Genomic DNA, 18,907 nt, shown 5'->3' with positions numbered 1-18,907 from the left:
GCCTGTGGCTGCCCTTTCCTGCAGGAGCAGAGCTGTGCCCAGCCCTCTCTGGGGAGCTGATCCCTGCCATCCAGGCACAGCCCTGCTCCCCCTGTCCCCCCTGTGCCAGCAGCAGTGTGGTACACCAGGGGCACAGCCCCACTTGTCCAGCACCACCTTCCCAGGAGCCAGTGAGGGTCTGGGTGGAGGCCACACACGGGGAGGGCACTGGGGAGCTGCTCCTTCCTCTGCTCACACTGTCCTGTCATTTCTGCAAGATAGGGCAGAATGGGTTGGATTGATGCTGCAGGGTCATTGCACCCTAAATCAATCATTGGTGGACAGAATTACCCTTCCCCAAGTTACTGCTCACTCCTGGTGCCTGTGTCCAGACAGCCCATTCATCTTGGGATTATCTTTTGTTTTCCTCAAAACAAAAGAGTAGCCAAGCCTAAAACGTTCACATTGCAATTGTTTAATCACAACTGTGTAGCTATAGCCACTGATTAATGACTAAAAAAAAAGAAATTGCAACGTTGATTCGAGTCTTGAGGGACTCATTATTTCAAAGAGTGATTTCGAAATAACTGGGGCTGCTCTGTATTCACGATACACTTGAGAGTTTGCTTGCTTTATTCCTCTAGTTTTTGGCCGTGGAGGGTAAGTTAGGTTTTAATGAGATCAGCAGCGTGTGGGGGCAGTTCCTCCCTCAAGCACTGGTGTGGAGGAGGCCAGTTTACAGGGATCCAGAGACGGATTGCTCTCTCCAATGCCAAAGCTGCAAATACATCCACTCCTTGCACAGCAAGTCTTGGCAGCAGGAAACAGGAGACTGGGATGAGCTGTAATATCCCCCCTCAGCAGGGCACAGCCAAGCTGAGCCTTCAAACAGCACTTTCAGAGTGGCACGAGCACAGTGGTTGGTGTGTTTCACCCACAGCTGGGCTGGGCTCAGCTACTTTCTCAACCTGTCCGTGTGTGCTGCTGGGATCCTGTCTTTGCCTCTCTTGTTTTTTCCACTCATCCTGAAGACTCAAGTGACACAAACCTCAGCAGTGTCTGAGCAGGGTGAGGGGAGCTGGAGCCCACAAAGCCACGAGGTCAGAGGAGCAGCTGCCCTGACAGGCACTGATGTGTTCCTCTGGCAGAGACTGCACCCATGGCTCAAGGGGTCTCCTCTGAGAGAACACCCTAAATCAAGCCTTGCCTGCTGTGTTTTGCTGGGAAGCTCCAGGAAATTGCAAGAGAGCCTGTTTTGGCAATGGTGATGGGTTTCCCAGCCTTCCCCATGTCCTTGGCAGGGCAGGACCCAGGGCCAGCAAACCTCAGGAGCTGCTGCACAGCCCCGTGCTGCTCCCTGCACCCAGCTGGCTGAGCAAAGGCTGCCCTCAACATTTCCTGGCTTTGGAGAACAGGTTCCAGCCTTCCTCCCTGTCTGCTTCCTCTGTTAGCTTTTCCAACATTTCTAATGAAAAAAAAAAAAAGAAAAAGAAAGCCTCACCACACTGGGATGTGCTGCTCAGGGCCCTGCTGTCCCAGGGACAAGGACACGTGGTTTGGCTCTCTTCTGATAGGATTTAGGACTTGCTGCACCAGTCTGTGCAAGCTGGTTTGGGGCAGCAGAGGAAATACTTGATTTTTTTGCTCCAAGGGCTTTTATAGCACTATCAACACAGAGTTGTGAGATGCACAACTGGGCTCCCCAGTGACAGCTCCAGAAGGGACACAAACACAAAGCTCTGCTCTGACACCTCTGTCTTGCTGCCTCCACTGCTGGTGGCTGTACTGGCAGGATAAGGGAACCACACACTGCCTGCAGTGCAGGTCCAGCTCTCACACACCCCTCTCAGAGGCTCCAGGGGAAACCATGGAGTTCTGCTGAGACATTTTGCAGAGCAGGAGGAATTCAGAGATCAATCTCCAACACATGAGAAAGGAGAATGATCCTGCAGCATCAATCCTTTAGTGAGCTATGAGAGAAACAGCAAGGCTGCACCTGCACCAGGCACTCCCATGGCACAGGAGCAGAACCAGCCTCTTGCTCCCTCCTTTACTGCCTTTTGGGAATGCAGAGAGTGGATAAGAATTACTTTTATTATGGAGTTATTCAATACTGTATTTATTATAGAGCTAAAACCCACATTTGACAACTTGGAACAAACTTCTGGTGAATATTTTTGAGAGGCTAGAGACAGAGGTGAAAATAAAGCAGGCTGAGCTACCTTTTGCTTTCTTTGTGGTGGGAAAACAGCATTTTAGTGAGAAATTAAAGCTTCAGTGGGAAAAAGAGAGTGGCTGCTCCCATCAACAATACACAAACAAACTATAAATACCTGAAAATCAAGCCTCCATTCCACAGAAAGACTACACTGCACAGACAAGCACCTGCTGCTCCTCTGCCAAGTCCATCTGGAGCATCTCTGTGAGGTATAGAAAGAAGTACAGGGCAGATTGCTCAGCCAGGACCAAATCACCTCCTGAGATGCAGAGCTGGCCAGCTGTGAACGTGGAGAGAGGAGCAGGGAAGAACACGCACAGCTGCCAGGACCTGGGCAGGAGCCCTGCTGACACATGCCAAAACAGGGTTTAAAAGCCTTTAAAGGACTCAAAGAGGTTACAGGGTGCTCCATGGGAAGGCCAGCAGCCCTTCCTGTGAGATGAAGGTGGCCCCAGCTCCTGCTCGTTGCTCTGACCGCAGTGGCATTTCAGAAGTGGCTGTCGTTGCACAGGAGGAGATATCTGATTGTGGGAGCCTTTAATTAACTATAACCCAGCTCACCACTAGGAAACTGGTTTTAGAAATTCAAATGGAAACAGTGGGTTTTTAATTATAACCAACACAGCCCCAGGGAGGCAAGGGCAAAGTCTGGGGAGCAAGAGTTTGGCTGTTTGGGGATGTTGAGGAGGGCTACGTTCACATCCCTGCCCTCCTGCTTGGCACACAACTGCAAAGGTTTGGTCACACTTAAACCAGGTCTGGCAGCTGAAACTGTCTGAAAAGTAACAGATTTTCTTTCTGATTCCTACACTCATAGGGATGCAGATCACATTGATCCTTTCTGGGATGAGATGAACAACTTCACCCCAACCCAGGCCATGAAGCAAGCCCAGTGAAGACCTCAAGCACTTTTCCCCCCCTGTTCATGAGGTGGCCAGTGGTTTTTCGCTACAGATCTAGAAGTGGAAGCAGAAGCAATAGAAACTCCAAAAGTGGCAACTTTCAGTACACTACATAGCTCCTATGGGGTTAAGAGCATAAGATGCAATTCTCACTCTTGAGGACATGGCAGGTGGTGTCTTATCCCTTCCCTTCTGTCCTTCCATAATCTGGCATGACTGTAATAAATTCCAGGCCTGCAGCAAGAGGCAGGGGTCAGAGGAAAAATCCTTCAATGGTGAAGGCCACTAAAAGCACACCAGGTTGCCCAAGGTAACTTTGAAGTTCCACTGAAGGTTTTTGAGCTAACATCTGCTCAAGCTTAGCTTGCAACAGAGCTGGCAGGTTCTGGGTGGATCTTGGGGAAAAGCCAGACCCTGCCAAACTATTTTCTGTGTTGCTTTGAAGTTCAGCAGTGTTATTTATTCATTTTAGAGGGCTGACTACTGTAGTGAAGAGACACATGTCATGTCACAGCCTAACAGTGATACCTGTCAGTACCAGCACCTTGCTCTTAGGGCAGGGGTCCAAGGAAAACCTTCACTGTCCACATGCTCACACAGCAGAACTGGAGATGGCACTGCTTTCTCTGGTCTCATCTCTGGAAATAAACAACCTGCTCTAATTTTGAGCTTGGCCCTTCTTTCAGCAGGGAGTGGAAAAGCAGCCTCCAGCCAGCCACAGGGATTAGCTCAGTTAGAGCACAGTGCTCATAATGGGTCTGATCCCCATATGGGCCATTCCCTTAAGTGTTGGACTCCTGGTCCTTGTGGCTCCCTTCCAGCTCAGAATATTCTGCGATCCCTTGCAGCTCCATCACGCAAGAAGCCTGTAAAGCATTGTTTCTCACAAAAACTCACACTTCATGGCAAAGTGCTTTGAGAACATGTGCCTTTCAGTTTTCAGATCTCTGCAATGCAGCTGACATGAGTTCCTTGTGGGAGCCTTCGTTGTGCAGCAGCTGTACCAAACACTCCACTTTGGCAGGGTGAAATAGATGACTTGGCTCTTCAGAACAAAGCTCAGGCAAACAGCAGGGAGATTCTAGTGCCACACTTTGCATTTTGTTTCAGAACCTGCCTGTGATGCTGCCAGAGGCTGGGTGCTTTCTTCACATCTGAGATCCTCAGAGCTGCCCCAGAGTTTCTAGCAAACAAACTTACTGCTTTCATTTTACACCAGAAGCATCACAACTACCTGGGAAATCTCCCTCCCACACCCCACAGGCTGTATTTTGGGTGGCTTGATGATCTCACCACCACACAGCTACTAAGGTTAAACACTGCTTTTAAAAACTCTCATGTAAAAGCCACTGAGGTCAACTTTTAAGTTCAGACTCACTCTGACCAGCTTAAATACAGAAAAACAAAGCAATCAAAAGAAAAGGACCAAAAGGAATTGCCCATCTTTTCTGCCCCACTCCCCTCTGAACCACACAGTGCCAGACCTACCTACAACTGCTCCCATCCTGTCAAGCCCTGCTGCAGCTCTGTGTCCTTGCCTTTCCCAGTTTCTTCATAATCCTAAAATGATCTTCTCATGAAGGGAGTCACCAATACCTGTCCAGGCACTGCCTCTTGCTATGCCTGACTGCACAGCACATCCCGAAGGGGATGCAGGAAAGCCAGGAACACGGGGACAGCTGCACAGCCCATTGTTACAATGCTGGTGCAACATGAACAGTCACAGGGGACAGGAAAGGAAGTTATAAAAACAGTAACTGGGAAGAAACATCAGGGATCTACACCCTCCTCAGTCCTGGGGGTACAGCAGAGAAGAAAACTTCACAAGAAATATGACAAGTTTCCCATCCAAATACATTCCAAATAGGACAACCAGAATGAAGTGGAACCATGAGCTTCCCCTTTCATTTTCCCCCAGAAGAAGCTGTTTCAATTCCATTAATCTGGAGGCACAGTGAGTGAGTCACACTTCAGCAGGTACCTTCATGTTTGAGGTCAAACCCAGGCCATGTAGTAATTAGGACACTTTAATGGAATTCTCTTGTCATAATAAGCTCGTTCCCAGAGCTGACTCAGGAATACAGCAGAGCACCTGAAACCCACAAGGTGGGATTTCTCCTTTTACACAGTGATCTGCACATCTCCCATGTGAGGAGGTGTGGCTGCATAATTTCATAATGAAGTAATACAAGCCTGCATATTTTTACAAGGAAGCAAAAGGAGAGATTTGTTCATGCTGCAAATCCAAGGAGTCTTCAACACCAAGACAATTCCCTTTTGTCATAGTTTTGTTTTGTCACAGTTTCTAAGCAGAAGTTCCCCTGGTAGGAGAGGAACAACATCAGCTAACAGAATTGCTCATCTGCACAAGAGCCCACCTCATAACCAGTTAATGAAAAGGATCCCACTAACTGCAACAGAAGCTGGACAAGACCTCTGGATTCTGAGCTCAGGAGGGAAACTATCTGAGAGGTGAGGGCAAGGAGGCAGATTCTCCATGCTCACAGAAGAAAACAAGAGCACACCTTATTTAAAACCAACTCTTTCCACTCTCACATTTATTTTTCCTAAAAACAGTCCTTGCAAATATGTCTTGTTTCTCTTTCCCAATTCAGTGGCATTGCTGCAAGTCCTCCATGGCACATGACTCTGGGGAAGCAGAGAAGTGTCCCACAACTCAGTCCCATTTCCATAGGAAAAGCTGACTCATAAATCACATCATCCTGGAGATGCTGACACAGGTTTGTAAGGAGCACCTGAATGCCAAGTCCCAGGAGCAGGCTGGAGCCACCTGAGGGCTGGCAGGGCTGCCCAGCTCTAGCAGAGCAGGAGCCCCTCCTTCACGGCCAGGCGCTGCCGGTGGATCTTGTCCTGCTGCAGCTCCTCGTGGTTGGGGTGCCAGAGCTTCATGACAATCCTCTCAATGTTTAGAGCATAGACTGTGTGTGCAGGGATCACTTCTTTGTGCACCTGGAAAGGCATGGTGGGAAACAAGCTGCACACTTCCATACACATTTGCCCATGTTACCAGGGAATAATCTCCCTCTACCACAGGGGCCAGCTCTGCAGAGTGGGAACAAAGGGAATCTCACAGGGAGAGCTGCTCCCTGCCAGCACCGCCAGAGCAGCCAGCACAGCACAACAACCTCTTACACCACTTGCTAAGGGAGTGCCACGGTAAGGAAATAGTAATTTTGCTCTTGGGGTGGCAATCAATAACTGATCATCAAAACCACAGAAATAACAATTCTGACTAAACATGAGGTGAATGCTTGATTACAGCTCTGTGGTCTGTATCCACAGCTGTCAGACAAAATCCCAAGGCCTGTTCACAACAGTACAGATCATCAAGGGGGAATTTCTAACAACTAATTTTAGACATTCAAAGTGGCAATGCCCCCACAACTGCCAGAGGAGGAGGGAACCACAGCCATACACTGCCAATGAAAATTCACCCAGCTGACCTCAAATGCCTCCCCAGGGCTGGGGTGATCACAGCCAACCCACTGCAGTGCCCTGCACGCCAGGACCAGGTATTCCTCTAAGTATCCAGGTGGAACAATGAAGAGTAAGAAGGGACATGCCAGGTAAGGTATTTTTCTGCAGCACTGTCAAAATCCACCCAGCTCAGTTCTAATAAGAGTTCACCTGTCTTACACAGCTGTGAGACAGGGATTTCCTCCTCAGCTCTGTGACCAAGGGGATCAGAACAGGCATTAAACCAGCAGTTAAGAGTGGGAACAAATCAAAGCCAAAGAAGGAAAGAGACTATGGGAAGAGAAAACAAGTCCCCCTCCATGCACATAAACCACGCCGAAGACTTGCAACTGGCACCCAGGGCGGCGCTGCCTGTGACACAAAGGTGTGACATGACCAGCTTACCTGCAGTGCCTCAAAGAGGTCGTACATGTTGACTGGAGGCAGGGATGCTGGCAGGGTGTCCCCAGAGCAGGCCAGGAGCAGGGCTGCCTGCTGCTCAGCATCATCAGGAGCGGGCGGAGGGGCCAGGCTCTGACCTGCTGAGGGCGTGGTGCTGCTCGGGGGGCTGGGGGCAGAGCAGGCAGAAAACATCCCAGTCACAAACCAGCACCAGCTGCGGCTGTCATACAGCAGCAGCCTTGCTGTTCTGCACCACAGATGTGGTACATAAAATTATTTCAGCTCTAATAAAAATTTCTTTTAAATTCCAGTTTAACAAGGAGTGTGGACTGAGCCTCAACATGCTCCAGCCCTGCTTAAATGGTCTCAGTTGTGCAACTTTTTGTTACTTGCATCCAGTAGTTTCTACCCAGCATAAAAATTAAGGCACACACAACATTAAGCTGGAACACTGGCCGTTAGGCAGAGTTGTTTGTAGCGCTACAATCAAATCTTCAAACACCCACGACCTCCTGTCAACTGCTAGAAGCTGCCACAGACAAACAAAACTGCCTTCTCGTACACAAACACTGCCAGATGCACTGCACAAACTCTTTGACACAGACTCCAAACAGAAGGACCTCAAAGCCCTGCTAACTGGAAAGATGTGCCACAGAACCATAAACACATTTGCATGCAGGAAATGACAGGATGGCAGTGTCCTGCAGGTCCTCACTCCAGTGCTGGGAAATCCCCATATTCTCACTCCCTGTTCAGCTGCACAATCCTCCATACCAATGCCTTCCTAGCTGGTGAAAGCAAGACACCATCAACACACATACAAGATGCAACTGAGCCATGGAGTAATTCCAAGACCAGCAAAATCCATGTACATTATCAGCATGCTGCCAGCTCCTTACCACTCAATTAAGTTGTTATAAGCAACAACACTGTTCTTCAGATATGGCTGAGGGTTGACATTGCTTCCAAAGGCATACTTGAAATGGCCATCCCTCAGACGATAGGCTTTCCTCCTGGATATCACAGAGGTCAGAATGTCCTTAAGGTGGTTCTGCAAGGAAAACCAATCTTGTGACATGTGCTGATTCATTCACTTGTGGATAGAAGGGCCTCAACAGCAAGACAGAAGCAGTGCTGCTATGACTACAGGGACCTAAAGATGGAAGGGAACCAATATCTGGACAAGCTACAGGAGGTTTTCATTATCCAGCCCTTGGATACAGAGAACATGGCACTTTGAGGACTGTAAACATCAGCCTGTGAACTATACTTTAATATGTGATGCCCTGCTTCAAATGTCAAAGGGGTGTCTTCGATGCTAGGAAATTCCCAACCTTTGATCAAAAGTTAAGATTTCATAACTGACACTGGATGTTACACTTGAACTGAAATGCACGTCCTGACATGACAGTGAAAAGCCCCTCACTCATCTTTTTCATTTGCCTGAACAATGCTGGAGAAGGAACTGTCTGGAAAAAACAAGCAGACAACTTCTTCATTTGGCCTCAATCCAGATGGGAACTCAGGTGGCCTCCACGTGCTGAGTGCAGAAAACCAACCACACATCAGTGCTCCAAGCAGTGACTGTGTCATTCCTGGGATGTGTACAGTGATGCACCACCAATGGCCAGAGCCAAACCAGGACTTCACCTGGATAAGGTATCACCTGCTTGTGTCCCTTCATGGCCAGGCCAGACACTGTGCCTGTAACAGATTGCTTTTTATAGAACTGGTCAAACTGGCATTCCCATTCTGTCCCTGCTTTTAAGTGACAGGAATAGTATTTTCCACAGCAGCTACTTCAGCATGCCTGGGGTATTGTGCAAATACATCAAAACTAACACTTGCAGGCAGAAGTCCCAGACTTTACATCTAGGGCACGAGATTGTCCATTCTCCATTACTCTGGGGACAAAAGGACAATTGGAGAACAATCAGAACAGCAGGATTCCACCCCATGCAGGGGGGCAAAGCCCCAGACTGCACACAGAGCCTTTTGCTGCTGCTGTCACGAGAGCACTGCAGCCCCCCAGCCCAGCCTCACCTCCACAGCATACACAACAGCTGTCACTGCCTCCTCGGTGACATTGTCCAGCCCGTGCTCATAGGCAGTGACAATCATCCTTCCTTCCAGCTGGCCACGTGTGGGGAGCATCATGGTGTGAGAGCACAGCTTCAAATCATCATCCTCCTGAGGATCCTTTGCCACAAACTGCTGGGCTCCCGACAGTGGGTTCTGAGGCTGGAACCGGTGCTGACAGGAACACAACATTAAAGCATAAGGTAATATTCATTCAGACCCTTTGGTTCATCTAGGGGACATCCCTTCTCCAGTCAGAAAGCTTACATCTATAAAAAAATCCTTTAAAAATCCTCCCCAATGGCTTGTGACTGAAGAAATTGTTAAGTCAGTGTTGGTATCCTTTCACTGGACTTGTTCAGTAGCACCCCAAACCACCTGAACTTTGGGTATCCACAACCCACTGCAGCAAGAAATTCTACACACCACATGAAGACTCACCTGCTCTGGTCTGCTCTGTACCACCCACCTGCCAGATTTGTTTGATTCTCCTGGGAATCTCAAATGCAGTCAGTGACTGCCCCTTTTATCTCCTTTCACACTACCCAGGCCAGTGACTGGACTTTCACATCTCTCAGACACTTTCTGTGTTGAAAAGTTCTCATCTATTTAGTAATTCCTTGTACAGAAGGGTGCATTTTTACTTACCATCTGTACAGTTACCCTCCAGATTAAAACCCATGATCCTAAACTTGTGTGATTGATTCTTACATTTCTCTAATGCTTTAAACTTAGCCCAATTCCAGCACTAATTTCATACTCCAGGCTCCCTGTGTACTTTCACTACTCTAAGCAGAGCTGTGTTACAGAACAGCCACTGAGATGAATATGACTATTTTTCTGAACTGACTCAGTAATTTAGCAAAAATACTCATCACAGAAGAGGAATTCATACTAGAAGGTGGCATTTCCCAGGCCATATGTATTCCAGCACAAATCCTTGGCTGCATTGTGTCTCAAGCTCTGAGTGCCTGTGATGGCTCCCCAGTCTCCAGATAAAGGGGGGAACAAAGCAACTGGAAATTATTGATCCTTGAGCCCAGCCATGTGTTTGGCCCAGCTCTGACCCACAAGGAAACAGACTCAACACACTCCTTCTACTTTCCAGTAGCTGTGGAATGGAGATTGCTGCAAGGCTCTTATGGGGCACCAGGACAAACACACTTTAAATATGAACAATGAATAAGCAGCAAAGTGGATTTCTCACATCTTAGTTTCAGGGGAGAAAGGGGGGCTGCTTTAGTCAAAGGACAGTGTGGCATTTAACTCAGAGTGAAAAACCAATCCACCCACTGGTGATGTGAAAGCAGGTTTCCCTCCCCATCATTCTAAAGATTTATGCTTTCATTACAGGAAAGTCACATGCCTGGAAAAAAAGACCTTCAAAACGTAAGCAACTCTCAAGAGGAATATGGTTTGGGAGAGCAGAAGCCAACTGGAATGGACTTGTGGTCATTCACAGCTGTTATTCTGACCAGTGAGGGAAATATTATGAAATACCACGGCACTTGCATATTCACACTACTCAGGAATCCCATTAGTACCAGAAAAGCCCATTAATCATAAGATGCACTTCATACAGTGCTTACTGCCAAGCATTCCTGAACAACACACACTAGAAATCTGGTGCATCCTAAGGGTAGTGAGTAAATCAAATTCCAAGACTTCCACTACATCACAACTTGCTTCTCGAACTCTCATCTACTTGCTACTGAACTCAAGAGTTACAGTCAGGTTTTAAGACAGGCAAGGTAATACAGTACAAATTCAGAACATCACAATAGAGGTTGCAGCTGTGAGCACTGCAAAGTAATTTGAGAATTCCTAAATACAAGCAGCCTTCAGCTGGACTTGCATTTCTTTGGATTCCTTTAGTCTCTGAAGCACACACAGAGTACCTAATCCCAAATCTCCCCTCCACACTGGTCTGGCAGCACAGAAACAAGTGCAGAACAGGGGTGTGACAGTGCAGGGTGGATGTACAGAGCCTCTGCTGCAAAGTGAACCGGATCTTGCACATTTCTGTGCCACCTACCAGAAAATAGCACCTTTAAAAGGCATTCTCAGCTCTGAAACAACTTGACCTTCTGAAAACATTACACCCAGGATCTCACTTCTAACACTTTGAGAGTTAGTCAGAGAATTCTATCTGACTGCCTGAATAAACAGTAAATCACTTGTTTTAGGAATTTGGCAGATGTAAAGAGAACCACAGACACTTACATCGAACTTTTGGCGAACTGAAGAAATCTTTTTCTTCCCTTTGGGTTTTCCAGGTTTAGTTGCAGAGCCACCTGGCCATGGCAGAGATCCAGCACCTTCTACAAATTGAAAGGAAAAAGAAACCAAAACAAACCAACCAACAAACAAACAACAAAAAATAAACCAAAAAAACACAAAACACCCACTCAGTGTTGCTGATTTAGGGCCAGGATGAAACCCTTAACATTTGGCCACCTGTTAAGCCTCAAACCAAAATCAACAGCCATAGCAAAGAGGGGAGAACATCTTTGGTGGCCCCTCCCTTCCTTTGTCAGCCCCTTGCTACTTTGACTCACTCACAACACCCATGACTTGTGTAGCAATTTCTGTCCACACACCACACAAAACCCACAGTGGAAGGAGAGAGATAAGCACAGCCTGTAAGAAAATCCAAAAGGAAGGAACAAGCTGTTTGTTCCATCAGGAAGGTAAGAGCTTGCCTAAAGCTCTTACCTGGAGGTGGGTTCTCCTCTCACCCACTCCTGGATCAGGTCAGATGCTAAATCATCTGAATTGAGCAGCCTGACTCCCCAGTTCTCCTGCTGCTTCAGCAAGATTTGTCATGGATCCTTATTAAACACCACTACATCAAGCTGATTGTTCTGCTACACTGAAGAGGAGAGGGGGGAAGAACTGCAGAGGCCACTGAGCCCAGGACCAGGATGTCACTAATGCGACCGGTGAGCAAACAGCTGAAAAAGAGGTTCCTGTTTAGTACTAATAAATAAATACAATAAAATCATCAGCTCTAAAGTCCACTGAATGCTGTCTAACAGCTACCCCTACAGCAGGCCAAACCACATCCTGATAATCACACAGCTCTTGGCAAGGACAGCCCAGCAAATTTCCTGCTGACAGGCTTACAGCATCTGTGAGCAATTAATTCCTTCAGGAACACTGGCTTAGGACAGCACTGCACTGGATGTGTGTGTGCTTGCTGGCCGGGAACAAGTGCAACTCAGAGGCTGGACAGCCCTCTTGTGGCTGCAGAGCAGCCTGTGCTGTGTGCAGCACCCTCCTGCCTAGCCCGGCCCTGCAAGTGAGCATCCTCTTCCTTTGGAGCACAGCGTGCCCTCAGCGTGTCCCACTGCAGGGAACTTGGACAGCTCAGCTCTGAAGGCACTTCAGCTGCCCCCAAAGCAGAGCCTGGAGCTCCCTGCCAGGCAGCTCTGACAGCACAGCAATGTCTTGGACATCCCCTGGCCACACCTCAGCCAGAATTTGCCATTTCCTCTAGAGAGAGACAAGAGGTGACAGCAGCCTTTCCACATCTCACCACCCACAGCCTGGCCAGCCTCACTGAGCACTGACCAACACCCAGCTGTGGGTCTCTCCTGCTCCCACAGTTCTCACCAGCTTCACACCAATCTGTGGGTTTATCTCTGGCTGTCCCAACTATGCTTAATCTGCTATAATTGAGAATTAACTATGGTTAATTTGCTGTAGTCAGAAACTCAAACACAATTATACCACAGCCCTGTTTGTAAGGAATGAGGCTGGCTAGAAGCCCTTAGCTATGGGGAGCTTCCCACACTCACAGCTGGAGCACAAGCACCGTGCCCTCTGCTTCGGAAAAAAAATATTCTAACAGGATCAGGCTCAGCTGAAGGATTCAGGTTTAGTTTTTGAATGGTCAGCTGCTAAGAAGGGATTAGAAATAACCTACACGCACAGAGATGGCACATTCTCCCTATATTAAAAAAAAAGTTGACCAAGAAGTTTAGCTACATGCTATCAGAGAGGTGGAAATCCATAGCCTACAAACCCTGTTGTCAAAATCCACTGGTAAATTTAAGAAATTAAAAGATAATAAATAAAACCTCCCCAAAAATTGTAAGGCTGGTGTCACTGCTCATCAATACATCACAGGAGAGGCCCTAATAATGGAGCATAGGAAACCACTGTGGAGAACCACATCAGGTCTCACACAGCTCATTAACAGCCTCATTTGTGACCAGAGAAAGTGCCATGAGTGGAGATGGAAATTGCAAACACTCTTTTCTCTGTCAGTGTTATGCAGATATAATAAGCTACAGTTAAGTCTGAATTTCTGAAATACCTTTTTTAAGAAAAATAATACAGTAGGTTTTAAATTAAATGGCAACTAAATTTATAGGCTTTGACAGTAGATCTGAAAGATGCAAATTAATTGAATCTCAACGTGCATGTTTAACAAGAACTTAGCCAAACTCAGCTTAAAACAAGGAAAAGGTGAGATAGAATCTCCTATTCCCCACTATAAGGAGCCCATAGCACAATTTTTGGTTCCTTTTCCAGGTTTTCATATTACCAAGCCCAACTTGCACTAGATGAAGAAAGCAAAATTTCCCTCTAGCATTCTAAGAAACCAGTACTTGCCTTCCTGGCCACAAATGACAAGGCTGGGTTGGCTCAGACATGAAACTTCAGAGATGAATGCAGATTTTATTTAATCTTGCTAGCAAAGGAATCAGACCTTAACAAGCCACAGCTGCTGCTCTGCCTTCAAAGATCAGCAAGAGCTAAAACCATTTTTGTAGGAGCTGCCACATCTCTGCATGGCACCATCATGATGGCACCAGCCAGTCCAGACAGAGCCTGTCAGGTTTGCCTGACATGCTGCATGAGGAAAGGACAAAGAAACAGAGAAAGTCACCACAGAAAGAAGCAGACAGAGAGAAAACACATTTCCCACGCCTGTTTACTTGATCTTCAATTGGGGGGGGTGCTTGTTTTAATCTTCTTGCAGGGACAAGGTTTTGGTCAGCTATTCTGCTGATATCTGGTTGATATTCTGCTGGCTCTCCTCTGCATATTCCTCTGCTCTCCTCACACTGCTATTTTCTTACTTTTCCTCCCTTCTCAGTACTCTGGGAGAAGCAAAGAGGAGCAACCTGAGCCAATCTCACAGTTGAAAGCCCTCTAAGCAAAGCCTGTGGACAAACCTGATGAAATAAAATGCTGCTGTTATTCCACATGAGTTCTAATTCACCAAACCATCTTTTAATTGGCTTCAGAACATTATCCAATAAATTAAATCCTTACATCACTAACTCAAGTGTTTGTAATTGTCTCAGTTTTACTGCTAACATTTAACTAAGAAAGGAAGGAACAGTTGCAACAAGATACATATTAACTCAAGAAACCTTGCTACCCTGAGTGCTTGCAACTGTCCAACAAACAAGGGCAGGTCAGCTTAGTAAACAAGTCCATGCAAGGTTAAGAAAGGATTTAAATCAGAGTCTCTCTTGATGGAATTTTTTGGGGCAGAAAAAATCCCAGTGTGCTGGTTTGGGGAGGAAAAAGGTTCATTTCTTCCATGGTAGCTTGCACAGGATTATGTTTTGGATGAGTGCCAAGAACAATGTTGGTGACACAGAGATGTTTTCACTCCTGCAGAGCACAGAGCCCAGGGATTTTTTGCTCCTCACCCCATCCCACCAGCTAGGAGCCTGGCAGGGCACAAGGACTTGGGAGAGGACAGAGCCAGGAGAGCTGACCCCAAATGGTCATCCTTGACATCAGAATGGAGAACACACCTCCCTGCCTCTGCAGCAGCCAGCCCTAGATGGCCCATGCCAGAGAGGCTGTGCAACTGGGATTTCAAGTGGTTTGGGTGACTGACAGCCTGAGCAGATGAGAGGGGGAAATGCAAAGCATCCTCAAAAAGGGTGACGGTCACCAACTGCTCCCTAAATCCCAGGTGGAACCACTAGTACAAGAGGCAGCAAAATCGGGACCAGATGGGTTTGTTTGCATGTTCAAGATATACTACAATCACTCCTGAAAAATACCTTCTCCAAGGGTTCTTGTTCCAGTACAGTATCAAGTACAACTTGACCACTGACCACACATGGTTATTTTCCCTTTGTCTCTCACAAGAAGGTGGAAAGTACATGCATCAATAACCCTTGTGATGGCGTGCCAGGTGCCTCAAAAACACTTCTTTAAAGTTACTTATTTCCATGAATCATCAAGTAAACACCTTCTACCCAAAAGACAGTGGTAGAGATAAAAGCCTGTTAGCTTTCCATTCTTACATGGAGGGAAAAAAAAAAAAGAGAGAGAGAGAGAAAATACCAAACCACAACAAAACAAAAAAAAACAAACTAGCAGGTGTTAGACTGGCATCTAGGGGAAGAAAGATAAATCTAGATGTTAAAAGCTAGTATTCCAGTGATACTGCATTTTCCTGGGCCTGCATGTACCACCCTAGAGCACACACAGCTGATAGGGAGATCTTGCTCTAAGAGATCTCCCAGTCAGTGGCCCAGAAAGAGGAACCTCAGCTCCCAGATCACTGGGAGACTGCACTGATCTGTGGACAGCACAGCTGAGCTGCTAGAAGGGGCCAGCAGAATGCACTGTTAGCCCCACAGCACCAAACCACATCTTTAAGACCACACAGCCATGATTAAACTGATTTTTTTCAAGCTGGCTTATGCAGTCTGTGGCCACAGAGCCAGCCAAAGCTTGCCTGAGAGCCCTGGAGGTGACCAGCACTGGTGGCCAGCTGGCTGCCACCACAGGCTGCCATGACCTGCTGAACCACCACAACCAGGCTTCTTCCAGGGCTCTGAAGAGAGCAGCTCAATGGGACAAGAGAAAACAACCTCCAGGGACTTGAAATTAAAGCAGGTCAGGCAAGAAATAAGGAGCATATGGAAAACACCTGTGGAGCAGCACCCTGCTCTGTGCTGGGGCTCCCACCTTCAAACAATCCTAAACAGCCTTGGAAAGGGACACCTGGGAGAGTTGGCTGAGGAATCCTGACCAGACAGCTGCACACCATGACTAAGTGGCATAAAGAGACAAGTGATATTCAGAACAGCTGAGCCCAGAGCATGCACACAGGAATAACAAACCCCAGCCTCAGCCACGTGGCAGGAGGCTCTAGCCTGACCACTGCCTCTGAGCTGTGAGCTGCACCCCAACACTCAGCAGCTCACTGAGAACAGGCTCTGCCTCCCTCCCCTCCTCATTTAGACTCAGCTGCTCCAGGTGATCATCAGGGGAATCTCTGTTCCTGTGTACTCTCTTTATAATCCAGCTGTAATTAATTACTCAAGGTTAAAAGCAAGGAGCAGCAGATTCAGACATAAACCCTCTGATTTACACGAGTCCAGCTCCCTAAAGGGAACAAGTTTAGGACGCACAAGGTGTTTTTTGCAGTTCAATCAACAGCAAACAATACAAGATTGGAGGTGGGGGCAATCAACATTTAATTAGCACAGCTGGTAGAGTTAAGGACCAGCTCCAACACAAAAACTCATGGCCATCCATGAATTTTTCAGGCATTATTTCCACTAGCTACAACAGGCACCTCAGTAGCAGGTATTCCCTCAAAAAACTCATCTCTCAGGTCTCAGCCCATGTAAGCTGTAACAATTTCCTCTCCCTTCCTACACAGCAGTTCCACACCTTGAATTGCAGCTCAGTTGCCCTTGCTACCACATCTCTTGGCTGAGAGCTCTTTTGGAGACCAAACAAAACACACCTGCACCCCTGAGGGCAGCCAATCTAGACACTCACAGAGCTAAAATGTAATTCTAGATGCTCACAAAGTTAAAATGTTAACTATCTGCAGATGACTGGGTTAATAGGTCATAGCTCAACCAAGGCTTCCAGTAAGCACTTTTCTATCAGATATGTACTTGAAATCAAGATGAGTCAGGAAAAGTCAGCTCTCCACAATGACCAGGAACAAAGTTCAGAGGAGAGGGAAAGAGGTAAGCAAAGCACATCAAAGAGAAGGCTGCATGTGCTTTGACCCTTCAGCTCACAGCAGACACCAACCCAGAGTTCAAACCAGATTATCACAGGCAGCAATCCAGCATCAGCCTCTAACCAAGCACACACAGCTTGGTTAGAAGCACCTCTGCTGAAACGTCATTTTGCTACATTTTTACCTGTGTGGCAAAAAACCCATGAATATGAAGGCTGAGAACATTGGGGTACTGTGCACACACCCCCAAACACACAAGTGGCAGGCACAGTGTTACACCAAGGGCTTAATGAGGCTTCTCAGGACTCACCTGGGGCAGAAACCAAGATCTGGCATCGGGTGAGAATAGCCAGGAGGAAATCATTGTGAGAATGGACTGTGCAGAGAGAGAGAAGAGAGCTCATTAGCAGCACATCAGTGCCCAGAGGCACCCCCTCAAAGCCATCCTAAAGCTGCTCCCCAAGCTTTCCCACTGTTGTGTTCTCCCCACCTGCTCAGTCAATTTTTAATTTAAGTTTTTTGAGAGTTTTCTTCTACTGAGCTGAGAATCTACTACTATGACAACAACACAGAGGATACTACACACAGCACAGAAACAATGAGGTCATTTCTCAGTATTACACACAGTGTATTACAGCTGCTTGACAAGTTCTGCTGTATTCAGCCAATCAGAAGAGCAGCTGTCCCCTCCTGCCATGCAGGCACCCCACTGCAGTGCTTTTAGTTTTGTTACAAATACACCAAAATGAGAACCACAAAGATGAAGTCAGCTCAAATAGGCTCTAACAAAACAGAACTTCATTGCAGAGGTTTTCTGGAACATAGAGTAAATGTGCACAAGAGAAAGTGAAAACAACTTCAGAGGGTTTTAGGATCCTCTTTGGAGTCTGAGCACCAAAAAAACTCCCTGCCTTTCCCTAAGGGATCACAAACGTGGAAACCAGGAGCCCCCACAGTGAGCTCAGCAATGCCCACCCATGTCTGCAGACACACAGAGATGCAAGGACGGAGGAATCTCCCCCTCAGCACCCCAGCTGCCAGTCCCAAGGGCAGGAAGGACCTGCCTGCTGCAAATGCACCCTGGGGAACCCAGGCTCCCTCCCCTGCTCCAGCTCCAGCCAAAGGGAAAGCGCAGAAAAGACTGTGCCTCCACAGTGACATTAAAAATGGCTTTTTGGTTGCTCGAACAGCGTGTTTTACATGTTTATCACATTTACAACGGCAAATTGTCTGTCAGTACCGGGGTTACAGAGGGACTTCCCCATGCAGGCCAGGGCACCTCCCACCATTTTAACCCCATTGCTGCCGGAGCCCTGGCCGCTGCTGTTTCCCTCACAAGCACTGTCCCCGTTCGGGAAGCACCGCGGAGCCTGCAGGAGCTTCCCAGGCCTGGCAGGGAAGCGAACCCCGGGTGCTCCTTTACCATTGTCTTGCGTGAGAAGCCTGCGCGCTTCCAGGTCAAACTCCTCCTTGCTGATCTTCTGCTTGAACCAGAGCTTCAGGTTGGCCCAGTACCTCGGGAAGAGCAGGGAACCACAGAATCAATGCGGTTGGAAAAGACCTCCGAGATCATAGGGTCCAACCTCTCAACCAGACCGCGGCTCTTTCCCCTCCCCGAGCACCTCAGCTGAGGGAGCGGAGCAGAAGCGCTGCTCCCTCACTCAGCGGCAGCAGCGGCGCCGAGGCTCTGCAGGAACACGGCAGAATGCGAGGGGCCGGGAGAGTGGCGCAGCCCCGCTATCCCCGCTCCCCGAGGGCACTCACTGCTTCACGTTCTCGCCCAGCGCCTCGCTCAGGCTCTTCTTGGCCGCCTCCAGCTCGCTCACGTAGGTCGCCATCGCCGCCTCGGCCCGTCACGTGCCCGCGCTCACGTGCCCGCGCAGG

At 47.9% G+C, this 18,907-nt stretch overlaps 1 protein-coding gene across 1 annotated transcript; it reads right to left on the bottom strand.

The window, feature by feature from the left end:
• Positions 1 to 5,110: 5,110 nt before the first annotated feature.
• TADA1 (transcriptional adaptor 1) lies at positions 5,111 to 18,889 on the bottom strand. Its single transcript, XM_036387471.2, has 8 exons — positions 18,788 to 18,889; positions 18,447 to 18,538; positions 17,334 to 17,399; positions 11,281 to 11,378; positions 9,022 to 9,231; positions 7,878 to 8,029; positions 6,982 to 7,144; positions 5,111 to 6,069 (listed from the first exon to the last, which is right to left on the bottom strand). Exons 1-8 carry the CDS (start codon positions 18,859 to 18,861, stop codon positions 5,917 to 5,919), a joined length of 1,008 nt encoding a protein of 335 aa, XP_036243364.1. The 5' UTR covers positions 18,862 to 18,889; the 3' UTR covers positions 5,111 to 5,916.
• Positions 18,890 to 18,907: the final 18 nt, after the last annotated feature.

The sequence above is a fragment of the Molothrus ater genome, chromosome 9 (assembly GCF_012460135.2).
Source record: "Molothrus ater isolate BHLD 08-10-18 breed brown headed cowbird chromosome 9, BPBGC_Mater_1.1, whole genome shotgun sequence".
Taxonomy (NCBI): domain Eukaryota; kingdom Metazoa; phylum Chordata; class Aves; order Passeriformes; family Icteridae; genus Molothrus; species Molothrus ater.
The sequence above is the reverse complement of the archived record's forward strand: the minus strand, read 5'-3'. Positions and strand labels throughout refer to the sequence as shown.